The sequence below is a fragment of the Zonotrichia albicollis genome, chromosome 1, assembly GCF_047830755.1.
Source record: "Zonotrichia albicollis isolate bZonAlb1 chromosome 1, bZonAlb1.hap1, whole genome shotgun sequence".
In the NCBI taxonomy this organism is placed as follows: domain Eukaryota; kingdom Metazoa; phylum Chordata; class Aves; order Passeriformes; family Passerellidae; genus Zonotrichia; species Zonotrichia albicollis.
In genome coordinates, this window is record NC_133819.1 from 89,386,444 (window position 1) to 89,411,249 (window position 24,806).

The 24,806-nt window shown below is 37.6% G+C and overlaps 1 protein-coding gene across 3 annotated transcripts in view; it reads right to left on the reverse strand.

Annotated features, from left to right (window-relative positions):
* The window catches only part of MOCOS (molybdenum cofactor sulfurase), a 210,396-nt gene that overhangs the window by 49,311 nt on the left and 136,279 nt on the right, over window positions 1-24,806 (reverse strand). For all 3 annotated transcript variants that reach the window (XM_074546568.1, XM_014264245.3, XM_026791008.2), the window contains exon 6: window positions 3,292-3,491. In XM_074546568.1, the coding sequence (XP_074402669.1) occupies window positions 3,292-3,491 (200 nt within the window). The remainder of the gene's footprint in view (window positions 1-3,291; window positions 3,492-24,806) is intronic.

The following is a 24,806-nucleotide window of genomic DNA, read 5'->3' on the forward strand; positions in this document are numbered from 1 at the left end:
TGTGAGACAGCTTTACTGAAGGAAATAATTTTCATGGAAAGTATGTGGTGCAGCTCAAAGGAGGAAATTTAATGCAGTTTTAGTGCTCAAAGATGAGAGGTTTATGGAAATTTCAAAATGGTAGTAGTTTAATTCCTAGATAAAGAAATGTTTCATGAAAAATCTAAATTAAAACCAAAGCTTCTGAGTGACTATTGTTGTTTGGGGTCCACAAGTCCCTCTTATTTGTTTTAATTACCATTTGGAGCAAAAAACTCTAAACTAGTAATTAAACTGTCAATTAAACCAATGATATATATAGTATACAGCACAAATTTATTCCAAGTATAATATTCTACAACAGTATTACCCTTCAACAGTCACAAAGAAACATTTAAATGAAAAAGCAATAGCAATTCAACCAACTTCCATAGTTATTTCACTCCTACCCTATCACTTCTTAACATTCAAATATTCTATATAATCTATATTGGGACAGGAGGCTGTAAAAATTGTTACCATTTCTGAGAATGCAATCATGATGTGGTTATTTGTTTTTCACTTTAATGAAATGCCTTCATTTGCTCTTCAGAGCTGCAATGAAGGTTTTTCTCAAAGATGAACCTGAGATTGTGGCTGTTCCCTCTTGGTGCAATTGACCCTATGTATGTAATTCAAGAGTGTTTGTGTTTACTGGCACAATCGTGTTGGCTCTGGTAATTAAGCTGATAACGCTGACAAATGGATTTCAACCATATGAGCAGGTAAGAATAACTACTTTCCCCATTACTACACAGATGGAAGACGTAATTTTTTCTCTGTTCTCATTTTCAGCAGTGGTATTACACATAATGTATTTCACTACACGCCTTTCACATGCTAAATATCTTGGGCTTAGTTCAGAGTTTTGAATATCATGCCAATTATGCAAATCTTGAGGCTTAAATGTAAGCTTGGTATCCTCTGAAGACAGTGTCTACTTATGAAGTCTTTCTTGCCAATATCAAGTGTTCCAAATAAACTGCTCCAAGCCTCCTCACAATATTTTCTCTGGATTCAGTTGGCCATATTGTCCTTTTCAAGCTACCAAATGTTAATGCCTAGTCACACTGTGCCCTACAATAGGCAATGGGCACATAACAATTGCCTGTCAAAGAGGCAAATGGAATTGGTTTGATGCCTGGTTATAAGTCATTCATTATAGATGGGATATCATCCACAATGGAATAGGACATTAGGTCCTTTCTTTCTCTTTTAATATGCAAAGATAACCCGAGTCATTAACTGATGTCCACTCATAGTAGGTAAATGACAACCAATTTTCCCTTCATCAAAAATTCCCCAAAACAGTTTCAGAAGGCTCCCAGAAAACATGTTCTGCTGACTCCACTGGATTGCATGTGGAGACTGCCCTGTAAATCCACATGCAGTGTAGCCCATAGACACCACTAAACTAGAGGCCATTATTTCACTTCCAAACAATTAATAAAAGTATTGGATTTAACTTTGATTTGAATAAACCTATATAAATTTAGACATGTGTGCAGGTATAAAGAGATTACATAGTCAGTTTGATGAAGCTTACTTTCTGTTGTATGTATTTTCTTTGTAATCATAAAAAAGAAGCAGCAAATGTTTTTTCTCCCCCATAACTTCTATAAGGTGTCTATGAAAGAATTCCATTCCATAAAGAAGCCAATTATATATATATATTACACATGTCATAGCTTTGGAAAAAGTAGTGCTTGATAATTTCTAAAAGTCGTTAAATTGCACATTATTTTAATTAAACAAAGTACTTTAACAGGCACTGCAGATGAGACTAGGATGCATTTGAAAATTTTATAGCTCTTCATTCCACATATGATAGAAATCTTCAGAATCTGGTGAACAGCACAATCCAGATGATACAGATTAATAAAGAAGCTTTTTATGAGCAGGCACCGTAGCAAACAGGCACAATGGATTCATAAGACTATGAAAGAATTTTTAATTTGAGGATATGGTTGAGTTTTAAAAAGTGAAACATGGATCAACCAATTTTACTAAGAAGTTGTAAAAATAAGAAATCAGAAGAAAGGTTTTGATTTTAATCAAAAAAATAAGCAACACTGAAGTGTTTGAGGAGTTGTACAAACCCAGTTGTGTTAATATCTCCAATCTTTTCTGAACATTGTCACACAATATTGAAGGCTAGATAAATGACTAATTAATTCCTAAAATGTGGACTGCTTTGAAATGAAATGTGGTGAACATTTGCTGCTATTTGATAGCATTGGCTAAAAAAGATGTGTATGAAGAAGAACTTATTGAGTACTCTATATTTGGCCATCCCATGTTCATCAGGTAAATGCCTTACAAAAATGTAAAACTCCACACTTGCATCAACAAAACAAATGCTTCACTTCTGTTCTCCCTAGTGAGAAATGGATCTCTTCCTGTAGTCTTGTAGACATGTCTCCATGTTCTCCTCATTGTCTTATTCTTTCAGGAAGCCAAGGGAAAACAAACAAAAAACAAAAAAGCAGCAGCAAGCAAAACAAGAGCACTGTGGTTTCTCTGCCTTCTGCTGATGAGCAAGTGTCCCCTGAGTGACCCACTGCCTACACAGTGCACAGCCATGCACACAGTTATGGTCACTCTCTGCTGAAGGGAGAAAAGCCTAATGAAGCTTCATCTTAAAGATACTTGCTGTTCTTGATGGATAAAGGCTACAAAAAGCAGCTCAGAAAGACAGCATTTAGGAATTTCTTGAGCTTGAATCTCACTCTTTACACTGATCATTCAACTTTATTCCATGGTTGCTCAGGAATATTACAAGAATGTAATTGTTACAAATTAAGGGAAAAGAGAACTCCTCTTTCATTTGTGACTGCAATATTCTGAGATCTAATTTCACGTGCATGTCCAAGCTCCAAGGCAGAGTCTTTATCAGCTTTTCCAGACTTGCTCTTCAATTCCCAATTTTTAGTACTCTAGAGAAGGAAGCCAGCAAAATATCAAACTGCCTAGTCAATGTATCCTGTTAAAACAGCCTACTTCCAAACTTCCTACTTGTGGAGTAATAAATCTGTAAGATATTGCCTCTGGCTATTACGTATTTTGTATTGTGCCAGCACTATTTATTGGATTCTTTTCTGCAGCTTTAAAAATGGTGTGTGTTTGTGGTGCAGAGCTATGGAGAAACAAACCCAAAACCTCAGAAAGGAGTACTGTGAATAAAAAATTTATTTTAGAACAAAGAATTCATTGTGAGCATGCTTAAATGAAAGTACAACCATAAACTCAAGTTAAGACAAGAGTAAAACATACCTGTGAAAAGCCGAGCACTTGTCCATTTTCATCGAGAACATTAAAATTGATGATTGGACCTTGGGCATCAGGATTGCTGAAATCTGTGTCACTGTAAATACGGACTACAGGAGCCCCATTGGCATATTTCAAGTTAGACAGCACAGTGTAGGTGTAGTGAGCTAATGCAAAGGTATGCTGCTTTATTTTCTCCATTCCACCTGCAAAAGAAAAGTGCACATATGTATCAGGTGCAATATTTTTATGGCAATGTAAAAAAAAAGGATTATTTTTCAGAATGGCGTGGTGTGAGGTAATTAGCACAAAATTGATAGTTCTGTGTTTCTTCAAATGCATATACAATTTTCAAATCTTTCTTTCTTCATGTAGAAGTTTTAGAAGTGGTGTTGCACCAAGGACTTATCTATAGTTAATCTACTGTAGAAAGCTAAAGTTTCACTCAAATTGTTTACAGGAATGACAAGATTTATACTTCCAGTCTATACTTAAAACTAAGATGTTCTGGTGCAAATTAATTGAAAAACAAGTTTTTCTCCAGACCTAAGTCTGGAAATCATGGGAACACCGCACAGAAAACAACCTGTTATGTCTGAGATAAAAATAATAAAATTCTAAATGTAATGACAAAATAAAAAAAAAAAGTCCTTTTACAAGGAATTTACTGGAATAATGAAGAATTATTCTTCCAAGACTTCTTTATGTAGAAGAAAGAGGGCAGTGTGAATTCTTGGCTTGGGAAAAGCATAAAGAGTAATTTTTTTTTTTTTGCTACACTGTGCAGTCTGGAAAAGAGATCTGCAGAGAATTCCTGACAGATGAAGGTCTCCAAAATCTCTGCTCTTTGAGGAGAGGTTGTGTCTTTGCTAGATGCACCTATTGAAGGAACTTCCATTATGCAGACTGTGAACTGCACTATGGTGGGTCTAAACCATGTGGAAAGAATAAAAACAGGTAAAGAATCAGCAAAGACCTCTTGAGGTAGCAGAGTATTTTTCTTTCCAGGTTTTGGACCCAGAGTGTTTTCTGTAATGCTGAGTATCCTATTTGAGGCTCGTGAGCATGTTTCACATTTTATTTTACCTTTTCTTATTAATCTTTGTAACTATGAATCTCACACTTACTTCTGTGCATATTACTTTTATATCTGAGTGTCTGGAAAGTTCCACACTTGAAAATTCATAATCTTGTTGACTTTTCTGCCTTTATTAATAAAAAGACCATGTAATTTATAAATGTGTATAAAGGAAAAAAGTAACATTTCTCCTGGCATGCAGAAGAACTGCAGCAGCATCTGTTATTTAGCTTTTTTTTGAGTTTCTCTATTATGTGCTATTTCCTTTAGATAAGCTGGGAGGTCATATATTAAAAGCATAGTAACAGATTAGATACAAGGTAGAAACACATTTTTTTGGTGCTGAAGAATAATAAAGAGGAATAAGATATTTAATTGGACACTAACATGCAAAGCACTTGCAAGGAAGCATGCCAGAAGTGAATCAGTGCAATTTCTAGATGTTAACCACAGTGAACTTGGTAAGCATCTCTAGAACATTTTGGTCTGAAAGATGATTTGTATTTTTAGAGTCTCTGAGAATAAGGATTGACTAGTCAGAAATGTCCTAGTCATTGCTGGGTAGAAGTTAAGAGTCTTGAAACAGCAAAAAAGGAAACCAAAACCACACACACACACAAAGTTATTTCTGAGCATTTTCCAGAAAGTAGCTGCCTTAAGAGAAGTGACTGCCTTGTCAGCTTCTGAGATGTGTCTAATCTCCTGATTCAGAGCTTTTCCAAACTGACAGGAATCTTTTAATAGAAGATTAAACTACTGTCCTTGTGCCTGGTTGAAGAAATCACTTATTCAGAAATTTCATTCACTCATTCACAGCAATCATCCTTGCTATCATTTCTATATTGTTTTCAGCTATTTTCTTTTAAAGTTTCTTAATCACATTTCCTTGTTCATTAGCGAAAAGCTGATGAGTCTTTTAATTATTTATTCTGACAAATCCAAATGCAATAGCCTGCAGTTGCCTTTCTGCCGTGTGATTGGACAAAGGAAGCTGTGTTGCCAGGGTCCCATATTTTTAAGTAGCAGAATAGGTGGTAATTAGGCCTGATGTCACAGAAAACCTTGTGGAAAAACTGCCAACAATCTGAAATTTATTCTGACAGAAAAAGGGATCTATTCAGAAAATAGCTGTGATTTATTTTTATTTTGTTCAACAAAATTATCTGTACTGTGTATTATATAAATAAAGTGCTTACCTCATCTCCCTTCTAGGAGTAAGTATGTAAGGAAGAGAAAATAAAAGCCAGAACAAATCTCTGTTTGAGAATAAAAGTAGTAACACATTATAAGCCTTTTGTAAGACTTACAATTCAGAAAAATCATTGATACTTCACCTCAAGAAGGTGCTAGGAAAGACTCAAGTGCCCTGAATTTTTCTCAGTTTAGTGTTTTTATTCCCTACATCTGCATTATTTCATTAAGGGGAATTGCCTCTAGTTGCTTCTAAAATTTTTTTTTAAATTATGAACAATTTATGCATTCTGTAATTTGGATCAGAATTAATCCCACGTCTAAATTACTTTAGATGAAGTCTATCTAATACCATCCACAGTATTTATGTGTGTAATTTGTGTAGGAACACATTCAGTACAGAGAATGCTCACAGACCACAACCTGCACTCATCAGGAACTTCGTGGTAAACTTTTTGAGCAGAAGAGAGTGACAGAGCAAGCTTCTACTTGCTTTTGTGTACAAACCTCCTTGCCAAAGTATTCTAGCAAACCTGTGGAGATGTTGGTACACCTCATATTGCTGATGTACATTTGCACACTACGGCATTCTGATAGGTCAGCACCATCTCAGACCTACCAAATTATACCTCAGACTGGGTATTTTTATGGAAAATAATACTGTTCAAGTATGGAACATTCAGAGTGCCACTCCACTGAATAACCCACAGATAAATTTATAGTGTCAGCGCTTCCACAGGAATTGCATGTATGCATATGCCTTTCCACAGAGACTGTGGGACAGTTAAGTCATATTTAACAGAAGGAGAAGTTATGCCACACTTACAAGAGGGTACAAACTGTGTGCATGTGTTATCATGGTGTAGGAAATCCACTGCTTGTCTTGCTTGCTGATAACATCTTGTATTTGCATAACCTCTGTCTTGTTAGCTGCTTATTCTGTGCAAAATAGAGTAAGATATTTTTTTTTCCAGTGGAATTTTATCTAATCAGATAAGTCTGAGATATACAGATGTCCAATAAATATTCAGAAAAGAATGATTCTGAGTTAGCATGGACCTGGTTTTGCATTACATAATGGCACACATATAATGGCATATTATCTCCTTTCCGAAAGAACCAGGATTTCAGCAGCCCAAACGTTCAAATGTTAGCTCTTCCTGAAAGAGTTGTAGACAAATAAGCATATATCAACACCTATAAAAGATTTTGAAGATTTTGAATAAATAGACTAAGATAAAACAGAGACTGGAAAGGAGCCTCTAGAATGAAAGATCTGGTGCTTAAGGTTTTCAGGCTGTACTCAGAAACCTCTGTGATCTGCATTCAAATACATTTTTTGTCTCTCTTATTATGAGAAGCTAAATACTGGAGATAAGGAAGATGAGAGATATAAAACAAATTCAGTTATTGTTCTAACTCTGTGTGAAAAAGCTACAGAAATTGAGGTTTAAGGGGGACGAATTTTCTATCACTCCAGTAAATCCAAGCTCACATATATGTTTGGATAAGAGAAAGATCAATGTGATTCACTATCTGTCAGCATCACCTAATAGATAGATGCAAGGCAGAGAAATAATGAGCTGAAATCTCAGCAAACCAATCAGCAGGGAGTGAAACCATGATGTACCACCTTCTGCTGAATCCCAAATGAGGCAGATCACCATGCAGGACCAGTGAGTCAATGTGCTAATGAAGCCATGGAACCTGGAAATCCTGTCAAACATTTGGAGTCTTTCCTTCACTTCCTTCAAGAAGTGTACATTAGGATTAATTTCTGAGGTTTTTTTGGTGTTCTTTTCTGCATAGGACTGGAGGTCTCTGACTGAGGTCTGTCACCTATTTAGTGTTATTCTTCCCACTAAAAAACCTCTTGAGGATGAACTTGCTAATTTTTGGTGAATTTGAGAGTTTCAGCTTAAAACCACATTAAACAATGTATTCTAACCACTGCTATTCTTTAGCACTCCTGTTTTAAATAAAATGCTGCAAAGATGAAATATTCTTAAGACATTCCAACTCCCTGCCCCCAAAGTGCAACCCTGAAATGTTAAAAATAGAATACAAGAAAAGAAAATGAAGAGAAGAAAATATAATCAATCAGCTTGGTAGAGCTTCTACATTTATAAAAAATAAAAATCTAAATTAAATATGCTCACTCCTGGTGAGTTTTTTCCCTTAAATTATGAGAGTAGTTGCACTAAGAAAGACCAAATCTAGCTACTGGCTGTTTCCCAGAGTGAGGAGTAACAGATGCCTAAAGGAAAAAAAATATGAAAAAGGTATGTAATTTCTCATCAGTTACATTGAAGTAAACAAAATATATATATATTTAAAAAAATCTCAAGATATGAAAATTTCCTTATGGGTTGTCTAACAGAATCAAACTGAATTAAAAAACTAAACAGTTTTTAAAACAGAACTAGGGGTAGAAAAACCACTCGGAACTTGAACATTACAATTAATACATTAACACTTCCTTGATGCCAACAGAAAAAAGCTCCTCTGATGTAAAAAACTGAAATATTGGTCATAACTGTTACCAAAATCTCATTCATTTAATTCAAAATAAACCACTGTAAATGGCTTACCCTCCAATTAATAAAAAAATCTATCATCCACACTCACAGAAAAGGCACAAGGCATGGACAGATTGCAAACTCCTCTCTCACTCTGACTCACATGACCAGTTCAATCAACTTGATCTATAAAACAAGTGTAATAAAAATTATTTTGGGGAACACAAAGTGGGGTGGATCATGAATGTTTCTGCAGCTAATGTGACTGCATTTGAGAGCAAGAAGAGTAAAATCTGTGTCCCCAGTTGTCATTGGTACCTCAAAAAAAAAAATAACGCAGGCTTATTTCTAAAGTTAAGAGGTAACAAAAAGAATTACATAAAAAGAAAACTTTGGTTATGAAACAATGTGGATTTTTTTCCTGAAAACTACATAATATGTTTTGAAAGTACATAATCAACTGGCAAGAATCCATATCACAAGATCAGTGTCCAGATTGAAACTTTAGCTGGACTCCTGAAACCTAATTATGTACTTTCTGTGTGTCCAACATAGAGAGCTGTGTTACACTCTCAACACAGCTAAATCCATGCAGAATTCAATGGGTAATAGGGGGACCTTTTACTCTCTCAACACTAATTCTTTGCATAATAGCCTAAATCCTTTTATTCTCCTCCTTCTCCCACACCATCTCAATAGTTAAGACTGTGGGAAGCAACTGCTTAATCCTCTATTCAGAATGTTATACTGAAACCAAACATGAAACACATATTCAGTGTTTATCTTAATGAACAGAAGGCTCTTTGATGCCCCATCTCCCACTTCTTTAGAGCAGCTAATTCAAGCTCTGTTTTCACACAGTGAGGGGAGTTCGAAGTCTCTGTTCTAAATGAAATGAGCAGTGCATTCTGAAAGAAGCAGCTCCTCATTTCCAAACAACATAATGAGGAATATTTTGCCTTTAAAAGAAAAACATTTTGGGAGTTGCATGAAAGCAGGGAAGTTGTACATGCCAGCTGCCTGACCCAATTCTAGTATAAATATTTTAATTACAGGTACAATTAAATTTCAGTTAACTGCTTCTTAGACTAATAGCTATCTAAGAATTCAAGTAAGCTTAAAAATGTAAGATACATTTAATTTACTGTTTGAGGGTATTTCTGTTCATCCTTTCTTTCCTTCCATGTGGCCATGCCTTACTCTCAGCAGAGGTAATAATTTCAAGATTACTTTTCAAACCATAAAACCAGCAACATAAAAGATGACTGGGGAGCCTCTCTCAAAAAGGCAGAGTGCCTTGCACACCTCATGGAAGCAGCATTCCTACTGTACCTCCAGAGTGCTGGATGACATGAGCCCACAGAGATTTCTGTGAGAACAGCAGAATCACCCCTAAAAGTATGTATTTATGTGATACTCACATTTTACCTCTAAAGCCTTTATCTCCCAAGGTTTTTCTCAGTCCAGCAGAATAACTTCTGCATATGATTCTGTCATCTTAAGGACAAAATGCAAGAGAAGCTTGTACTATAAAAGCACATGAATTCTCCTGGCAGCTGTTAGAAACCTGAATGTTACATCCAGGCCTGTTTTCTTCTTTATTATGAAATGTCTCTGTCCTTTGTTTAATGGAGCCTGCTGTACACAATTCCTTGAAGTCAGCATGGGGAAGCTTAACTGCTGCTTGTTCCCTGGAATTTTTAACTCTCCACAATTAGTCTGCTAATACAAGGCAGAGCATAAAGCTCTTTCTTTGTCGCACAGCTATATAAAGGGAATTTAGAAAATGTGAGATGAGGCAGTAAGTCTTATGTTTTCAAGGCAATAAGACTGATTTGACCCTGATTTTGCATCAACAATTATTTATTAATTTTTAACTTACTTATTCAAGTCAGGAGCAACTTTCTAATCACTGCAAGATAGCTGGAGGAGAATCTTTGTCATCTGCTCAGCTAAACTGATACTATAATCAGATCTGCAGTAAAGTCGAATTCTTCCAAAAAATAACTTTCCTATAAGACCCAGACACCTACTATTTGATAGTATCATGATTTTCTAACATCTTCACAGTTTTGTGAGTAGTTTGTTTTCGTTTTCCCCTGAGGGGAGGTGCAGACCAATGGATACAAAAAACTTGCACCAAAAATAGACTGAATATAAAGAAAAATCCAAATATTGGGGGGTGGGAGTTGTGGGAGGAAATTTTTCCCTTGGCATCAAGAGAACCCTTTGAAATATTCTGAAAACCCTGACAGCTTCCTTCTTTTCCTTCCTAAGATGACAGATCCTAATCTAAAGCCTTGCTAGGATATAGATCAGTTCTGCTTCAAAGCTCACCCTGCCTGCATTAGGTGAAGAAGAATGGCCAACATTGTGCCCAGAACTCACACCTCAGTACCCCTTGGTTTGACTCTACCTTCCTACAGGTTTTGTATTAGCAAAACATTTAACATAACATTTTTGGAATCTCTCTGTTAGTGAAATACTTTAGTGTTCACTGCAGCATATTGATTTCTGCACAGCTTTTACTGTACTTGTAATTTTGGTTGGATGCCTTTCCTCTTTTTCTCCGACAATCTATGACCCAAGGCTTTTCCTGCCAATATATGAAGTAGAGGGAGGCTCCATCCCTGCTTTTGTGCAGCCTTTTTATCCTGCTCTTTCTAAGGCTCCACAGAACTTTCCCATCACAACGAAACAGAAAATACCACAAGTTTGTTTAATTATAAGAATCACAATACACTGAAAGAAAAGTTTCCAGAGAACAAATCTTAAAGCATGATGCTGAATAGTGATGGAACAAGAAAAAAAATCACTGTATTTCCTTATTCTCAATTTGTAAAATTCACGAATACAGGAAATTAGTAAAATAATTACTATCATTTTTTTCTGAAAATAATAATATTTTTCTTAGTGAAATTTTTTATTTATTGTTATTAATATTTTTTAATAGCCTTAAAGGATGCTTTGCTATTTGTTTTGCATTCTCAGACCAGGTCTCTGCTGGTACTGTAATAATAGCAATAATAATAATAATTACCATGGAAGGAAGGGTGTCATTAGTGAAACAATGGTAATAAAGCAAATAAAATGAATAATAAAAATTCATTAAGAGGTGCTCTGAATTCTGGACCCTCATGCTAAACTGAATCCCACCAGGTCTTCTCCTAGGCTTTCTGACCAGGCTAATGTTGTTTTAACAATTATCTATACTAACACCACAAGAGAAACCTATAGTTTACATATAACCTGCCCTGAGGTCACAGCATGAAGCCTGCTTTACATCAGTCACTGTTCTTTTGAGGACCAAAAGGTGACCCACCAACACACCTTCCCTCCTGCAGCTGTCTTTTCTGACCGCACGTGGCAGGCACAGACCTCTTCAAGTTCATTGCTGAGTTTGTGAACACACAAAACATTCCACAGATAGCGAAAGGAAAAACTGAGAGCAAAAAGTGGCTACTTTGGCACAGTGTTATGCACTCTCAACACACAGGTTTCAGCAATGATAGTTCCAGACTCACTTCTCAAGAGTTCATGCAATAAAAGCGAAATGCCAGTACTTCTTACAGTATAGCCATTGCTGGGGGATGCTCAGGAATTGCTCTGTAAAACAGCACCAGGTTTTTTTATAAGCAGAATGTCCTGCAGTGTTGGCTGACATAAATCAACTGTTGGGAGGTTTTTATTACACTGTTCATTCCTCTGAGCTTCTGAAACCCACTGTATCTAGAAGATTGAGTGGTCTCTGTCAAGGGGCTGATTAGCAATAAGGAAGTGTACTGGATCAAAACTGAACATTTGTAATTTTGCAAGCATGGAATAGGTATTTTACTCAATTGTAAGTTCAATGAGCAGATCTACTAAACAGAAGACTAGAAGAGAAATCTAAGGTAGAAAATGTTGATATTATAAAGTAATTTATTGCAGTTTTTGCTTAGTTATAAAGACTGTAGGTAGTGTGCTTGTGAAACAAAAAAAATCTCTTGGCCTTATATCAGCTTCAATAGGCTGTAGAGCCATAAATCAGTCAAAATCCGTACTTCAGATTCAGTTTAGAAGAGTTGAAGTATTGAAGACATGAGCAATTCCTACGTGCACCACTTGCTGTAAATCAAGCTCCACGGTGACCTCGGGAACTGCCTCTGAAGAGAGACTTGGGCAAGTTAAAAGAAAACACTGATGCGAGCAAGGCACCAGCGAAGGATGAGTGCTGCCAACACAGAGGGAACCCCTGACAGGGAAAAAAAGCAAGGCAGCATGCACTGAGGAAGCCCTGGCCTCTTCCCATGGCAACCCATTACATTATGAGCTCTGCAGAAGGAAGGGGAAAGGAGTAGATGCTGGGCAGCTCTGTCAAACAAAGGACTTTGCAGTTAAGCTGTAAACAAATAGCTTGAAAAAAGCCACTTTCCTCATTGTTTCCGTTTCAAGTATTTTTACAACAGCAATGCTTTAGAAATGAAGGTCCAGTTCAAGGCACTGTTCACAAAATTCCATTTTTAGGTAACAAGGAAAAGGCAAAACAGCAAAGGTTTCCTTCCTACAAGGTAGGTATGAAGCTAAAACACTCATGAGATGTGGAGGGGCCCAAATTCACTTATGTCTTCCCTCGAGGGGCTTCACACTCTAGTTTGTCACTACCCATAACAACAAAAAAAAAAATCTTACTTCCCTGGTTTCTTTGGAGCTCTCAGTTTTTGGAATGCTTTTTCTTAGATCCACCAAAGTGTTAATAGTAGCTACTGCTCTTCAGACTGTTCTATGAGATTCAGATTTTACAATGTTAAAGAAGACTATCAGGGCAAATGAAGGAAAACAACAGAAACAACAGTTCTTCTTGTGGCTTTTTTTTTTTTGTTATTCAGTATTACCTACCATGCATTTCTTTCTTTTATGCAGCCTATTTTACAAAGACATCTACAATGCCTTTATTTGTAAATGGAAATATTCAGGAGACAATCAATTGAAGGAAAGAAGGACACAGATAATCCTTATTACTTTCCTTTTCATTCTTGCCCCACCAAGTGCAGTCTTGCTATTGTAAATGACCACAAAAAGAACTTCTTATTTAAAGCACCATGAAAAGAAAGCCCTCAGAAATTACTCACATTGTGTATGGCCATTACGCCTCACAGGCACTGAGGGTTAGTACTGTTGGCAAAGAAAGTTGGCACACACTTAGCTCCACGACCTTTGGTCACACAGAGGTGCGGCACAACACGAGAGATGCAAATGCCATACTCACAGCAAAGGATCTCTTTTCATACCTTAGCCTTGAATGACAAAAATTGATAAAATATGTTCATATTTTTCTTTTTTTTTTTTTTTCCTTCTTGAAAGATGCTTAATACATGAGATAACTTGAATGGCTGCAGTGGCAAACAAGACACCCTTGTAGAAAACGCTGTCTTGGTTTGGAGCCTCTAGCTGACCGGTCAGAAGCCCTGGCTTGCAGTTGAAATTACTTACACCTATTAAAGATTATTATTATTTAGTCTATTTCATTTATTAAGTGCAACACATATTCTTATCTGAAATGAACAAATCAGAATGGCTGTCTCAGGCTGCCCAAGCTTCTTATACTTCTCTTGACCCAAACTCTCTAATATTTTATTGACTCAACCTTTCTGGCCTCACCACAGCTCTGGTAGTCTTACATACCTAGGTGACAGTCCTACAAGAATTCCATCACCCTGCTGAGGTACTTTGCAGGAGAGAGAAGATGCCTAATTCAAACAGCAAATTTTAGACCAATTAGAAGTGGAGTGAATAATCAAACTGTTCAAACATTTGACTGCAAACCCAACAGGAAAACTTGTATAACTAAGAGGTGTAAATTTAAATGCATGGCATGCATTCAAAGGCTGTACATACCAAACATTAGTGTGGCTGGCATTAAATGCAGAGTTGGTATATTAATTTACCTCTCCAAAACCCTTCTGCCTTCTTGGATATGGTAGGATAAAGGGGAAACAATATGCAAACACTCAGCTCTGTTTCCTTTCACAAGAGCAATAACAGTCCCACAATTTTGTGGGTTCCCATCTGCAACATCTTTTACTAGTACTCAGTAGTATTCTTCTATGAAACTCCTCAATAATTTTTAAGAGTTCAAGAACATCTTCAATGTTTCTTATAAATGGTTTGAATTTACTGAGCAGTAAATTTTCAACAGTGAAATTTCACTAAATTGGTGAGACCAAAAGGCAACTGCAAGGACATCAACTATAGTGTGTTACTTTATTCTAGGGTGACCAAAAGTGACAACAGGATCAGATGAAGCATTTATCACATAGTATTAGCTTGGACTGTGATATGGCTTCTAAACCCTTTCCCCTTTCATTATAATACCTGTTGTAACTCTCACCAGAGAGCCTTCTCAAAGGAGAAGGCATCAACACAAACTATGAAGGGAGGTCAGAAGATGCAGGATGAGCTGGCCTTTTATGGCAATGGGAGGCAGTGACCTTAAACTCCCAGGAGAGACAAAGCAGCAGTGACAGCTACACTGCAAGTCCCCCTTCAGCAAGCTGCTCAAACTTCAGCAGTTTGGAACTGGCCTGGGAGGTTTTTTACAGCAATTAGCAATTTTCCTTTTTCTTGTCTTCTCATCATACTTTGACAACCACACTCTCCAGAGTACAAGGAAGCTTATGTGACACATCTCTTGCTCTCAAGTCTTTGTAACAATATTGCGTTGTGTCCGTTTTTCTTAATTTCTTCCTAGTTATTCTGATACAAAAAATTCCACATAGTGGTGAGAAGTGATAGAAAAGCCTACATTTTGATCTAAAGAGAGACTCTCTAATGTCCCAGACAGTTCTACTCTCTCACATGCCATCGGAAGATAAAAGTTTCACAGGATTAAAATACCCCTTGTAAAGCTGGAGAAGAAATAAATAAATTGATAAGTAAAGAAATGATGGCTCAAGCACTTCTTTCCTTCTCTATATCTGATCATGCAAGAAATAAATTGATTAACATCCTGAAGTCATCCATGATGAATCACAGAATTTTTAGGATCAGTAGAAGCTGTGTTGAATCATTTCACCTATCTTAGACACAGAAGAGAGAAGAAAAAAGGAAAGTACTATAAATTGAAGGGTCAGAAAAATTAGTTTTATGGTGCTGCAGAGACTTGACTCACCTATAAGGTCAGACCAATCAATCAATCAAAAAAATAAAAACCTTTCTTTTTGAGGACTTGACAACGTGAGTCCTGCCAAACGTACTCCTTACAGCTCTTCCCTTTTTTCTTTCTTTATCAGAATGATGCTGTCAAGTTCAGTATGTGATCTAATATAAAAACTTAGATCCTTCTTTATCAGAGCAGATAACAAGAAGTGTTGGTAGCAAGACAGCATGTTGATTATTTCTGACTAAAAGCTGAACCTTGAAGGCTCGCTTTGTTCAATAGTCAGAGACAGCAACTGTAGTGTTTATTTTCTTCTGAAACTCCCAAGCTTTGACTCAAGTCATACCACACTTTCTTATAACATATGATGAGCTCTGTTACAAAGGATTAATTTGTTTCCCACATCTCATACAGTTCTTTTTTCCCCCTCATTTCCACAACTCTTTATGGATAACATTCTGGGTACGTGTGATATGTTTGTAATTTTATCTGAAAATACTCAGATAAAATAAACACATCGCTATACTGCTCAGCTCTTTTGGCTTTTTGGCTATGCTGGTATTACTTTCCTGCAGACTTTGTCTCTTCATCTACAGGCACAGAAGAGATGAAGGAGGGTGTCAGGGGCATCAGCACTTTAATGCCAGCTGCTTGTAAGCCAGGTTAGTCAGTAATGTATTCAGAGCCTATTAAAGCTGACAGGATCCTCCACAGATGTAAAGCTCTCCTGCAGTAACCAGCAAGAACATCTTTCCATATCCTCTGTGATGCTGAGATGCAGATCCCTCCTTCAAAATGTTTTGAAATTCTTCCATGCTAACTGAATGCACCCCATTGGACTTCATCTCTTTAGTTTTTATATTTTGTTTGCAGCAGAGACAGTGAGTATTTGACCCAAAGATAGAGGCTGGATCAGTCTGTTTCACACAGCTGTTTGTCGAGCCGACATTTATTCAAAACTCTTCCCATCAGAAGAGAATGCTCTATTACCGCCACAAAATGGCAAAATGCCAAGAGACAGATTTTGAGAATTTCTGCTTCCATGAACAGGAAGATATTATCAAGACTAATTTATGAAAAGAACAGCAAAATATATCTTTAAAACCACTTAACACAGCATAAAAATATATTGCTTTTAAATGCCTATGATGTTATTCAATTAATGAATTGCTATCAATACCCTCAATTTAAAAATTCCTATTTATAAGATTCTCAGGCTCTATTTTACACCCTTTTTATTTCCACGCTCCCCTTTTCACTCACCTCCAACTCTTCTAAATCATTAAAGAAAAGAATGAATTTCACCAGAACCTGTTGCCACAGGACACCTATGCTAGGAGCAGGGCCTGGGATCTGCTGCCAGGGCTTGGAGATGCCCAGAGACCACCATGACACTGCAGGACTGGCACCCTGGTCCTGGGGGTATTGAAGGTGCACAGAGCCCTGGGGTGCCCAGCTCCCAGGAGAACAGCTCCCCCCCTCTCAGGAGGCAGCACTTGGCAGAGGATGCCAAAGAAAGCCATGGAGATCCTTTTGGAGAACACCAACTCCCAGCCTGCTGAGGGGCTGCCAAGCCTTCAGAGGAGGTACCAGGAGAAGGATGGGGCAGGAGGGAGAGCCCACTTGTGGCATGGGGCCCCACTGAGCTCTCTGGATGCTCAGGCCAGGCATGCCAGCACTGGGGGCATGCTGTGCCAAGGCAGCCACTTTCATCCCACGCCTCTTCCCACACATGGGCCAGGGGCAACAACATGCAGTGCCTCAGGACAGCCATGGCCAGGCCTCATCCCTGCAAGGGGACAGGCTGCCACTGCTCCCAAAGACAGAAATCTTGCTGGTACCTAAGCTGAGAGAAAGCACAGGTTTAACTCTCAGAAAGTATTTTTATTATCTCTAAGCAGGTGACAGCCACTGCAGGTATAAGAACTATCTTCCTTTCCTGACTCCAGCTTCCAGTCGTCTTTAAATTTCCTAAGCTTTGAAATGAAGATCTTAATACCAGAGAAAGAGGCTTTGCATATGAAACAAATTATTAAACTCACATGAGATGCATCCATTTTGGAGATGAGGGATTGCATGAAAGAGAGACACACTGTGATCTTTTCCTTCTTGTCACTTTCATATTAAAACAAACGCTGTATCATTATTGGGACCGGTTTGTCCAAGGTCACTCAATTGTTCAGCATTTACAAGCTGGCAGCTCATCACAGGCAGAAGCAGCACATATAATCATTATTGATGCTGGCAGTCTCCACCCTCGCTAATACTACTCGTTCTGTCAGCCAGTCTCTGGCTTGTCGCAGCAAATGGAATTATTCTTTGAGCTGTGCCTCAGATCTGCAGTTCAAGGGAGCTGTTTGATGCTAGACCACAATTAAGTACCAAATGGTGTTATGCCTATATATGGAACATGCCAGGTCAACAGCTACTGATCAATTAGGCTCAACTCCTCCCACCCACAGCTCAACATGAATGCCATGTCGTGTGGTGGGCATCTCTGAAGGAAAGCCCCTCACCTCCTCCCATGTGTGAAATGGCTGAAGAGCTGCCTTCTGATGCCATTGTAGTCCCCAGAGGGGGCTCTCCCTGGATGGCATTGATCCCATCTTCCAGCTTTGGGTGAACGACTCCATTACTCAGTTCCCACCGTGAGGCAGAAAAATACAAGCTACAGGGATTCCTGGCTCCAGAGCCTTGCAGAAAATGCCCTCTGCTCTGTAAACTTCCACAACTTTCCTCCCATTTTATTAATCCTCCTCAAAATTTGTATTTGTAATCGCAACTGCTGAAATTTGACACTATGTAAATCACAATTGTATTTATTAACATGAAACCAGGTATTCGAGTTTTCAGCCCAAAACTTTAACTAACTTTAAAGCATTATCTTTTTGGAGATGACAAAGAATTCTGCTTAAAACTCCAGAGATAAATGATTTAATAATATTTTTTAAATTACTGAATGCTCTTTTAGTTTGTGTAACTCACTAAATATGCCAAAGTGGCAAACACACAGATGATACAGAGAGAGAACAAAATATATATTGCTGAACTTGCTTGTTTGCTAGGAACTGCTGTTCCATCAAAAAGAAAAAACATCCCATGAAGTTCACTTCCTAATATTAATAGAACACAGAAAAGCCATCGACTAAAATGCCATAGCTATGCTTCTCTTTGGTACCTTGACAATTCAAAATTACCATTGATCTAAACCACTTCTTGCTAAGAACCAATACATAAAACATATCTCTGAGTATTTTTTTTTTTGCTGAGGGAAACACTAAAGACCAATAACAGATGAAAGCACTTGTTTTGTGAAGAACTGCTGGGCTTCTGTTAGAGAAACACTTTTTAGAAAAAGAATTTGGAAAAGGGACATAAGCATATTTATGTAGATGTACATAAGAAATTTTAAGTTTGATGGAAAAACAGGGGTGTATTGCAGATAAGGTTTCTATCAGTTTGCTCTAAAATGAAGATATTCTGCTTAAAGAAATGACTGCATCAGCACTAGCCTCTTAAATTGCTTGAAAATAAAAACTTTGTTAGGACCCCGATCCTGGCAGTAACTAATTAAACATCATTAATAACTATATGCCTATAAGAGACTACTTACATAAAAACCTAGCAAAGTAAAGTCTCTTTGGCTACCCTGCAGTTACTGTGAAAGTCCAGATAGCTTAAGAGAAAATTTTTCCTTTTTAGAGGGAGGCATTTCAGGCTTTCATATGGGATTCCATATCAAGTTCATTTTTGTCTTCTAATTACTAGTGTATGGTTACAAATGCAATAGAAAAGCTTTTATTTTCTATTAAATCCTTGATAGCTTTTTCAGGAAGGGCTAAACTCTAAATAGTTAAGATTAGTTTAAATGATAATTTTTTACTACGCCCATAAAGAGCTTACAGGCTTCATCTTCTTCCCTTGCTACCATTCCCACAGGTGTAGCATAGATTGATTCTTCTCTGAATGGTACAATGATCTCATGAACCACAAGAATAATCCACTTCCTGATTCTGTGCTCATGGAAATAAATGAGAAATTTTGGTAGCAATTTCAATTATTCCTGAAAGATACATAGTCTACATACCCAAATGCCTGTTATTACCCAGTTGCTGATGTCCTTGTCCAGCTTTTCAGAAATGCTGGATTAGTGATTGCAAAAATTAGGGTTTAACCTTACAAGAAAAATTCAACTTCAGGTACAAAAATCAGGTTTCAAGGATTACCTTCTTCAAGCTCAAAAGTGGTCCATCCCAGCAAGCAGGAAACATAGTTAAGGCAGCAGACTTTCATGGATGAACAAGGAGCTCCCCACTAAACTAAAGCACAAGAAGTAGAAAGGTAAAAACAGGACCAGGTGACCCAGGAGGAACACAGAGCCATGGTTCAAACATGCATGGACGCAACCAGGAATTTGGTAAGGAATGTAACTGGTAACAAGAAGCATTTCTACAAGCAGAATTCTCATTGATCAAGGACACAGAAATGGGTAAAGGTCTCAACATCTTCCATTACCCATTTTTTACTGGTAAGCCTTCCTTTGGGAATCCCAGGCCCTCAGCTCAGAGGAAAAGCCTAGTCCAAGGACAACATACCATCAGTGGTACAGGATCATCTTACAGAAAATAAACTGGGCATAAACAACTTCATGGGCCCTGATGGGATGCTCCCAGAAGTGCCAATGTAGCTGCTTGCTATTGCTTGCAAGGCAAATCCTGATAATCCTTGAAAGACCATGGTGATTGAGACAATTTCCTAAAGACTGGGACTGGAGGAAAGCAAATGTCATTCCTATTCTCAAGAAGGGCAAGAAGGAAGATTCAAGGAATTACAGGTGGTCAGCCTTACCTCTGCCTCAGCAAAGGTGATAAAGCAAATGAGTACAGAAATCATTTTCATACATGAAGGACAAGAAGGTGATCAGGAATAGTCATCAAAGATTTACAAAGAGTGAAACAGGCTTAACCAACCTCAAAGCCTTCTTCAATGAGATGACCAGTGTGGCAAATGAGGGAAGAACAGCAGATGATATTTATCTTGACTTTATTATTTTTTGACACTCTCTCCCATAAAATCCTCACAGACCATCTGATGAAGTATAGGTTAGATAAATTTACAATGAAGTGGAACTGAAAAATGGCCTAACTTCCAGGCCTAGAGAGTAGTGATCAATAGCACTAAGTCCACCCCAGGTGTTGATACTGAGTCCTTTGCCATTGAAAAACTTTATTAATGACTTGGACAATGGTGCAGCATGCACAGTCAACAAATTTCCAGATGACACAACTAATGATTGCGCAGCCAACCAGAGGGATCTAAACAAGCTGGAGAGTTATAAAGAGAAATTAATGAAGCTCAATAAAGAGAAATGCAAAATCCTGCATTTGGTTAGGAACAAACCCAGGCAGCAGAATTGGTCAGGGCCTGACTGGCTGGAAAGCAGCTTTGTTAGAAAAGGGTCTGTGTGTCCCAGTGGACAGCAAGCTGATCACCTCATGGCAAAGGAGGTTAATGGTATCCTGAGCCGCATTAATTGAGGTTATCCCTCCCCTCTATTCAGTGCTGGTGAGGTCACCTCTGCAGTGCTGTGTCCAGTCCTGAGCTCGTGTCTTAGGTTGTAAATAGGCATGGGTATTCTATTCCTACCTGTTAGAGGTGGGGCAGCTCCACAGTCCCAGATGTAGTGGAGTGAGTCTAGTGAAGGATTACAAATGTGAATAAGGGACTACACCATCTCTAATGAGAAGCTGAGAGAGACGGAACTGTTCAGTCTGGAGAAGAGATATTTCAGGTGGGATCTTTTTGGTATGCATAAATATCCAAAGGGAAGGTTGTAAAAAAGATGAAGCCAGGCTCTTCTCAGTGGTGCCCAGCAACAGGAACAAAAGGTAATGAGCACAAACTGAAAAAGAGGAAATTCCACATACAGAAAAAACTTGCCAGAAAGCATTCAACCTTGCACTGGGAGAGATCTTTTTCTTCATTCCATTGAGCAAAACATTTAGTCCCTCTGTGGGCCTAGAAGAGACACATGGACTCATTCAAGCAAAAAAGCCTGCCTAGTTATGCTGCTAGTTTAGTTTTTCAGTGATAGATTCATTCTTCTCTTATATGAACACAGTGACTAACAGTTTTAATAACCTGTGAGCAGCCAGACTTGATTATGACTCTCTTCATTGCATTATAAAATTCAGTCTCTTTGAAGGGAAAGCAGGGTTTCTACACAACTGTTCAAGAAATGAAATTCCTGTTATATATGAAACTCTAATATATTAAAAAGTAGTTCTGATTTGAAATGCAAATATAAAGTGATGAAATTCCTGTAAAGTGAAAATTTTCAAAAATCACCACAAAGTTAATGCCCATGAACAAACATGTTCTCTTATAAACAAGTTTTAAAGTAGTAGTTGCTGGAGTTGCTGAAGATGTAGAACACATTGTCCTAGAGGTATCTTTCCACCAAGTACCTTCTGAGTGATGTAACTGAAAAACTCACCATGTTGGTTAGTTCTGACTTCTGAAAACTTCTAAAGTTAAAAAACTCCACATCTCATTAGTATTTGACAGCATTTAACAAGATGTATAAAAAAATAGCATCTTTAAAAATACAAGAAAATCGATGACAAATTAAAATATTTTCATTTTCTAGGTACACAATCCACATTTTTTAGGTACAAAACCAATGAGATTTCTTTGAAAAGAAAAACAAACCCAAAAGCTCAGAAATGTACATTTCCAAAAAGGATTTAAATTTCATAAAAATTAAATGTCAGAAAATAATTTGGTTAATAAATACATTGTTGTCCAATACATCTGCAAGCAAAGGCTGTATCAATATCATCAAGGATCTTTGCAGAAGACTCAACTCTTTCTAGAGTTACCACTCTGAGATTTGGTAGACTCTTAGTCGGCCTCAACATACAAACAGAAGCAAAATCCATTTCAGAATTTAGCAGTTGAAGCGATGGCCTACAATTCCTTGGGACTTGTCACAAACCATCAGGGGCCTGAGGAACAAGGAAGACTACAACAAGTTGACTACTGTCAACTTTTCCTTCCTGACTACTGCCAACTTCTCCTTCTGGCTGTAATCTATGTGGCTCATCAAACAGGAACAAAGCTCATGTGTGAGCACATAAGGACTTCACATGAACTTCCTGGGAGGAGGGACTCACAGTGTAAGACACCATTTCATAACATTTCATGTGGCCCTTGAGAATTTTCCACATTTACTGGAAGTATAGCTTCAGTGCACAGAGGTTCCTTGGACACCTAAATTCATTATTGCTGACTTAAAGGGGAAGGTTTGTAAAGGGACTTCTGGGGGAAAACATTTGTAGGTCCCATTAAAGCCAGGGAAAAAAAAAATCTGAGACTAATAAAATTTCTTCCTTTTCAGGAGTCCTCCCCTATGATGAACTATAGAGTAACATCTCTATTTTCTGGTTAAATCTTCCAGTAAAATCTTCTCATAAAGATCTGTAGGCTATAGATAAGTGGATATAAACTATGCTAGCTCCAAGGCTATATAATTTGTAATAAATTCTGCACAGCCCCAAAATAGAGGTCTCCTAATCTCATTTGTTCCTTCATTTTTTATTTTTTTATTTTCATATGCTTTAAATTCAGTACTAAGCACAGGTCGCCCAGACTTGCATTCCACCTGCATCAGCTCATGAAACCCATCCTGAGGTTTGTTATTTGGCTTGTTATTTATAAATTCATTTACTCAAATAAGTAGTAACCTATTCAAAGTATCATGAAATCTTGGTGTTAAGCAGGCTTAATTAAGCTTTGAATACCCAATTAATCATCATTATTTGGAGGAGGCAGTTATAATTTACCTGCAATAGTATAGTATGGTAAATTCAAAAATTTCTGCTACTGCTAATCAAATTACATTGATATACTAATAATTAATAGGACCAGAGGAAAAGAAAACCAACAGTAAGAACAGCCACAACAAATTCTCCCTAAAGGTAGTGTCAGAAGTTCCAGCAATAGGAAGACAAATCTCAGCATTTCTAACTACTTAAAAGTAATGTCAGCCTCTGCCATCAGACAGTGATAACAGAGCCTAGTGCTGCCCTCAGCAACCTCAGCTTGAACATTCTCTCCAAGGTCCTTACAAAATTTAAATGCTTATTCTATCATCACTAGCTGCTAGACACAGAAAACTAACAAAATCTGCTGAAAAATTAATCCACTGATCACAGACTGTTGATGCACATCCCCAAAATATCTGCCCAATAAAAATCCACATCCACACAGACTAATACAGAGCAGGCAATGCTTATTCCTGTTTTTTTTCCCAAACATGCACCCTTTATCCCCAGAAACACACGGCCCACAAAATTATTAAAACCTGACATTTTACATGCTTTATGCTGCTCCTACCTACCCTCTCACAAATATCAGTAGATCCAGTCCAGGTATCTCAGACTATATCCATTCCTTTTCAATGATACAGAGAAAGCAAGTGAGGAGACAGAAACTCAACATCTCATCTGGGTGAAAGAAATTCTACAGCAACTTAAGAGAACACTTCTGCCAGGTAAATGATTTTGGGAACGTTGGGATAAGGAGTTCAAAGCAGCCCTTTTGTCAGATGTATGAACTCACCATTCTTCCATACTCCTAGTTTGTCTCTTGGTTTTTCCTGGTTTTGTTTGGGATTTTTTTTTGTTTGTTTTGTTTTTCATTTTTGAGGGTTTTTTTAAAGTATGTAGTGCTACATTGGCTTTTAGGTAGAAGGAAAGAATTGATGACGCTGCCAATCTTTTAATTTTCTTCCCCTTGGCCTCCAAGGCCTCAGTTCTCTTTAAAATTTGAGGCCAGGAAAATCTTGCAAAAGTTGCTCCTAACTTCCTTCTGATGTGATTATACGTCACAAATACAAAAAGGTTGTCAAAGATTGTTAGCAGGGAGAATGGCAAGCAATGTCTAAGTGTCTCTTCCACCCCATGCTGTAAAGTAGCTCTGGATGCTTTCTTCAAATCTCAAGGCATTAACACAGCTTCATAGCCATTCTGCCAGTTTCATTAATTGCACTTCTATTCCAATCATTTCATAAGCGGACTGTACTTATAATCTGGCTATTTATCCTAATGTTTGATGTTTCTGAGTCACATAAATACATTATGTTTGAATGCAGAGAAGTACTTTGCATGACAAATTTGAGATTTCTGCCGGAAATGTTTGACTGAAATTTATTTTTGCTATCCATAGGGAATAAGCCTCTGCATTATTTGATTGTTATTCACATTTTGGTAATCGCATTACGAACCTCTACAAAGAAATGAAATGGCAATGTGCCTCTTTTTTTTTCCTCTAAGAGCAAACGTCTCCCTCCCCCTTCCAGATGCACAGACCTTGAAAAGGCATTAGAAAATTAAAAAGCCAACAGAAATGAAACAATGTATCTATGTTTGAATATTCATTAAAATACAACATTGCTTAGTCACTGCTCGCCATTTGGATGGTGCAGGGTACTTAGGCAAGCTTAAGGCAACAATGGGAATTCAGTCTTGTTTTTAAAGGGTGGGTGGAGACTTCAGTGGACAGATTCCTAACGGTGCTCAGCTGTACTAATTCC